Source organism: Lissotriton helveticus (assembly GCF_964261635.1).
Source record: "Lissotriton helveticus chromosome 1_1 unlocalized genomic scaffold, aLisHel1.1 SUPER_1_unloc_3, whole genome shotgun sequence".
Classification (NCBI taxonomy): Eukaryota; Metazoa; Chordata; class Amphibia; order Caudata; family Salamandridae; genus Lissotriton; species Lissotriton helveticus.
This window is the reverse complement of record NW_027611670.1, coordinates 4,777,262-4,783,526: the sequence shown is the minus strand read 5'-3', so window position 1 is coordinate 4,783,526 and position 6,265 is coordinate 4,777,262. Positions and strand designations below refer to the sequence as shown.

At 38.5% G+C, this 6,265-nt stretch overlaps 1 protein-coding gene across 1 annotated transcript; it reads right to left on the bottom strand.

Moving 5' to 3' along the window:
- Positions 1-3,067: 3,067 nt before the first annotated feature.
- Positions 3,068-5,741, bottom strand: LOC144805854 (uncharacterized). The gene has a single exon (XM_078672336.1). The coding sequence runs from the start codon at positions 5,040-5,042 to the stop codon at positions 3,321-3,323; it is 1,722 nt and encodes a 573-aa protein (XP_078528462.1). The 5' UTR covers positions 5,043-5,741; the 3' UTR covers positions 3,068-3,320.
- Positions 5,742-6,265: the final 524 nt, after the last annotated feature.

The window sequence follows — 6,265 nt, the reverse complement described above, 5'->3', positions numbered from 1 at the left end:
AATGTGACATCATCAGCATAATCCTATCCGGTTGCTGCTAGCGGTTGCGGTTACCAGACCTCCAGTTACGGACTCAGTCAATCATTTTTATAGAGTTATATTCCCCACCATGATCGTCGTCAGATTTGAAGGCATGGATGGCTAAAGTTGCATCCTGATTCATAACCGAAGGCAAATAGAAAGCCACCAACATCTCTGTTGTAAATATTTCAATCGATACTCTGCAAGCTAGCGTCCATTAGAAAGGATCATTTTGAAGTTTGAACTTTTAATGCTGACTACATCATATAAGCCATTGCAAAAGTCCACCAGTAACTATCTAGCCCAGCGGACAATGCCTGCTTCTGACTTCTGACTTCTGAATCTTTCCGTACAGACTAACCCCGAATAAACTGACTATAAAATCCACAGTATCATGTCAAATGAGGATCTGTCGTAACGTATTATTGAAAGTTCAGACACAGCGGCTAGCTAATATATATCTGTTGAAGACAAATCACACTTCACAAATTATTAAAAAGATTGACCATCGACTGTCTCCATTTCTTTTTCTTGATTGTTTATTTTGTCCTGTTGCAAATGACGGACTCCTGAAGAAGGCAATAGCCGAAACGCGCGTTGAGTTTTCATCTACCGCTTTGCTAATATCATCAGCCCACAAATACAACTAAGTCATTTGGGTTCTTCTCCCTCTTTTTTCTGTTATATAATTTGGTGTCGCAAAATTATATGTTTTGTATTTATTCACTCAAGTGTAATTTTAACCGTTTATCCAAAAAAACGAAGAAAAAAGATAAATAAATTTAAAAGAGTATTTTGATATATAAATCATGTTTGGTCTCGTTTAATCATGTTCACATGTCACTACAAATGTTAATTTAGTTGAACCCCCTAGGTTTTTTGGCACTTGGTCTATTAGCTTTCACTACTGTTCTTTTCAAAATAATTGATGGAATATTTGACACCATCAGCAGTGCATTGCGGGGGCCCGAGTTATAGTTAGCCGAACTAATTATAACTGCGGAATTTCTCTGGTTTTGTACAAGTGAAATGTTCAACTAACTATAATGTCCCTGAAACCTGTTTTTTTCAGTGAATATATATATATATATATATATATATATATATATATATATATATATATATTATATATTTTATATATATATATATTATATATATATAATTTATACAGTTAACATATGTCAACAGCTTAAGCAGGTCCTACTCAGTATGCCAGTAGAGTAGCTCCATAGATTGCCTTTGCTAGACTTTTAGCACTGTATGTACCTACAGGGGCTCAGAAGAACAGCCTTGCATATTATGAGAAAAAAGATAAACACTGAGTTAGTCTGAGACTTAGTTAGAGCAACATTCTGGATATGACCTTTGTAGGAGCGTTTCAACAAAAATCAAAACCTCAAATACCCATAACTTTATAACTGCTGACCCTTTACCCTTACATGGTGCTTGCAGTTTTATGACAAACTCTTTCTACTAGGTTCCTCCATTCCACAATAATTCCTATCAATAATTTTGCTGTCAAGCACTGAATCTGTCCTATAACCACTTAGGATTTGGTTTAATGATTCTCTGTAAATAAGAAACTCATAACATATATTTATACAATTAATCTAACATCGTTTACTTAGCATTAACTCAGAATTAGAGCTCACATTCTGCTCCTTTCACTTCTGTGCTTTTGAAACACTGTTTTCTGGTCGCTGTCACTGAATCATCACTGTTGTATGAAACGACCAAACACCACATTCAGCTGTGAATATTCACCAGTGAGTGCTTATTAAATTAGTTTTTCTTGCAGAGAGTCAGTCTGAGTGTGTTGAGTTTATAGGTTTTAGCACTAATCCTTCCAGTTACCTGAAAATACCCTTCTCAGTCCAAGCATTTTTCCTAGTCCTGCTTTTACAGGTAGCATGAACCGAAGCCCTTGGATGTTTTTCTTTTTAACTCTTCTTCATCAAATAAAAAACACAAGTGTTTCTTTTCTTTTATGCCACATTGTGCTAGTCTCCCAGTGGATTTCCTAGTACAGCATGTTGTTTTGCTGTGTATACAAAAGCGAGCAATCACTGAGAACAGACAGTTTTATAATTCTACAAATATCGTTATTTGCTTTTGTTCTTTCCTTTTAGTCGAGTCTTCCATTATAAGGAATTCGAATATACCTCATAATTATAATTATCTTTTTTCTGTAATTCCTCCATCTCACAATAACTGCAATGTTCTGCTGCTGTCTATGTCCTTAAATGGGTCACTATTATTGCTAATTTAATTAAGTGCTTTTAGGATTCACTGCATCTCTAGGATTTCTAAGTGAGTTAAATGAAGGTTTGTGTTCACTGAGGGCTGTGTAGGATTGAAAATTGACAAAAGCTCTTCACACTTTCAGTGCACTTGTAAGGTTTTCCCCTTGTGTTTTCGCTGATGACTCTGGAGACCTAATAATTGACAAAATCTCTTGAGACATTTATTGCAATATCATTTTTCCTCTGTGTGTATTAGTTGATGTATTTTGTAGGTTTAATAACTGACAGAAGATATTCACACATTCACAGCAACTTTAAGGTTTTTCCTCTGTGTGTATTAACTGATGAATCCTTAATGCGGAAGATGCACTTAACGTTCTTCTACATTCACTACAGTTGTATGGTTTTTACTGACTGTGTGTACGCTGATGTCTATATGGGCTTGATAATTGACTAAAGCACTTCACACATTCACTGCACTTGAAAGGCTTTTGTCCTGTGTGTGTTCGATGATAGATGTGTATGATTGACGATTGACTAAAACTTTTCTCACATTCAGTGCATTTAAAAGTTTGTCTCCTTTCTGAGCTCGCTGATTATTCCTTACTGCTGAAGAGTCAGTAAAACTACTGCCACATTCATTGCAATTGTATGGTTTTTCTTCTGTGTGTGTTCGCTGATGTCTTTGTAGGTTTGATAAACGACTGAAGCTCTTCACACAATCACTGCAGTTGAATGGGTTTTCGCCTGTGTGTTTGTTGATGGATCATGAGATTTGAGAAATCACTAAATCTACTTCCACATTCATTGCACTTAAATGGTTTTTTTCCTGTGTGTGTTCGCTGATGGCTTCACAGCTTTGATAATAGCCTAAACCTACTTCTACATTCACTGCACTTGTAGGTTTTTTACATTGTGATTTTTTGCTGATGTCTTCGGAGATTTGATAATTGACTAAAGGTCTTCTCACATTCATTGCACTTGAATGGTTTTTCCGCTGTGTGTGTTCGTTGATGAATCATGAGATTTAAGGAATCACTAAATCTACTTCCACATTCACTGCAACTGTGTGGTTTTTTCCCCAGTGTGTGTATGCTGATGTCTTCGGAGGTCTGCTAACCGACTGAAGCTCTTCACACATTCACTACAATGGTATGGTTTTTCCCCTGTGTGTGTTCGCTGATGTGTTTGGAGATGTGATAACCGACTAAAGCTCTTCACACATTCACTGCAATCGTATACTTTTTCCCCTGTGTGTGTTCGCTGATGTGTTCGGAGATCTGCTAACCGACTGAAGCTCTTCACACATTCACTGCAACGGTATGGTTTTTCCCCTGTGTGTGTTCGCTGATGTCTTTGGAGGTCTCCTAACCGACTGAATCTCTTCACACATTCACTGCAATGGTATGGTTTTTCCCCTGTGTGTATTCTCTGATGTCTGCGGAGGTGTGATAATTGACTGAAGCTCTCTACACATTCATTGCAATGGAAAGGTTTTTCCTCTGTGTGTGTTTGCTGATGTGTTTGGAGGTCTGCTAACCGATTGAAGCTCTTTACACATTCACTGCAATGGTATGGTTTTTCCCTTGTGTGTATTCTCTGATGACTGTGGAGCTGTGATAATTGACTGAAGCTCTCTACACATTCACTGCAATCGTATGGTTTTTCCCCTGTGTGTGTTCGCTGATGTGTTTGGAGGTTTGCTAACCGACTGAAGCTCTTCACACATTCACTACAATGGTATGGTTTTTCCCCTGTGTGTTTTCGCTGATGTGTTTGGAGATGTGATAACCGACTGAAGCTCTTCACACATTCACTGCAATCGTATACTTTTGCCTCTGTGTGTGTTCGCTGATGTGTTTGGAGGTCTGCTAACCGACTGAAGCTCTTCACACATTCACCACAACGGTTTGGTTTTTCCCCTGTGTGTGTTCGCTGATGTCTTCGGAGATTTGCTAACCGACTGAAGCTCTTCACACATTCACCGCAATGGTATGGTTTTTCCCCTGTGTGTGTTCGCTGATGTCTTCGGAGGTCTGCTAACCGACTGAAGCTCTTCACACATTCATTGCAATGGTATGGTATTTCCCCTGTGTGTGTTCGCTGATGTCTTTGGAGGTCTGCTAACCGACTGAAGCTCTTCACACAATCACTACAATGGTATGGTTTTTCTCCTGTGTGTATTCTCTGATGTCTGCGGAGGTGTGATAATTGACTGAAGCTCTCTACACATTCACTGCAATCGTATGGTTTTTCACCTGTGTGTGTTCTCTGATGTGCTTGGAGATGTGATAACCGCCTGAAGCTCTTCACACATTCAGTGCAATCGTATGGTTTTTCCCCTGTATGAATTTTTTGATGTATTTGGAGATTTGATAATTGACTGAAGCTATTTACACATTTAGTGCAATGGTATGGTTTTTCCCCTGTGTGTGTCCGCTGATGTCTATGTAGGATTGATGATTGACTAAAGCTCTTCACACATTCAGTGCAATGGTATGGTTTTTCCACTGTATGTGTTTCCTTATGTATTTGAAAATGTGAAAATTGACTGAAGCTATTTACACATTCAGTGCAATTGCACGATTTTTCTCCTGTGTGTGTTTGCTGATGGTTCTTTAGTAGTGATGATAAACTAAAGCTCTCGCTGCATGTGTATGATTCTTTTTTCTTGCTTAGTGTCTTTGGGATGGATATATATTTGTCTACATCACATGACCGTGTCTCCTGAAGGGCCAACATGGTTGACAGACCACTTGCGTTATTCTCACATTCCATGCATGTGTGTTGTATTTTGGATGCTTGATTTCTGATTTAACAATAAAATACAAGACTCACTAAATACCTATCACATTCATAATATAAGTATGGGGTCTTTCTGTGTGATTGCGTCCTTACATTGGATAATGGCTTGGCTTGCTTGTGGGTAAAGATTCGTCTTCCTTCTGGTCGGTGCAAATTGGGACAATACTCTGTGCTTTGGAGAGCGGAAGCCCTCTTTCCTCTAGCCTTCAGTTGTTTGGCTCTACTTCGTTGTGCTTTTCCCTGGTTCCGGTGGTTTGGCTAGAAAGAGTTTGCAATACACCTAGAGCACTGAATGGTGGTCTGTTGCCAGTTTAGATAGCGGAGCACTGCTCTAGCCATATCATGATGATGAAGCAACTTGTAATGTGTACAGCTACTCCGAAGAGTGTCCCAGGGTCAAGCACAGGTCTGAAGAGAAAGTAAAGCTGGTTGTTTTAAACATGGACAAATAGCCAGGTTTTCAATCTTTGTTTAACATTGTCATGTTGCCAACAGCGCAAAGCTCAAGAGGGAGTTTGTTCCAAGCTATGGATCTCAAATAGTCATAAGACCTTCCTCCAACTCTCATTCCGACCTCATGGTCAAAGCTGGTGTTGGACGCTTGTTTATACAGAAGGTGGTTTGTCAGTGTTGTTGCCTTAATTCTGTAGAGGGCATTTCTTCATCCTGTGGTGTGGAAGAGTAGAGCTCAGACTTGTATTCACTGAATTGCCTTTGATTGTTTCTTCCTGGCTCTGTCCTCTGTCTCTGATTTCACTGATGCTCTTTGAGCTCCTTATTTTTGACTATTTTTGCTGATTTGTTGTGTTATCTTCATTATTCATAATCAATCCGTGCATTTAGGCTTATTTTCTGTTGGATGTAAAGAAATAAAAATTTACTAAATGCAAATGTAATGGAATGTGAATACACAACATTTATCTGGGTGTAGAATAAAGAAATCTCTGCTTTACCATATCTGAAACTTAACAAGCAATATTTCACCATACATGGATATTTCACTAAAAGTTCTGTTGAGCAGGTCACAGCTTATTTACTCATAAAAAGGCAGTGATTTACCATTGTTCACAGAGTAACTTACTAAAGAAAGAGCAGCCACTGAGCCCTCACATGCTACAAATACAGTTTTAGCTAGATACACATGGAGCTTTAGCTAGATACTCATTTAAACAAGAACAGATTGTGAAGAAGAGAGG

Excerpts from the sequence above, each read along its gene's own strand:
- LOC144805854 (XM_078672336.1), bottom strand. The coding sequence starts at position 5,042 with ATGGAATGTGAGAATAACGCAAGTGGTCTGTCAACCATGTTGGCCCTT.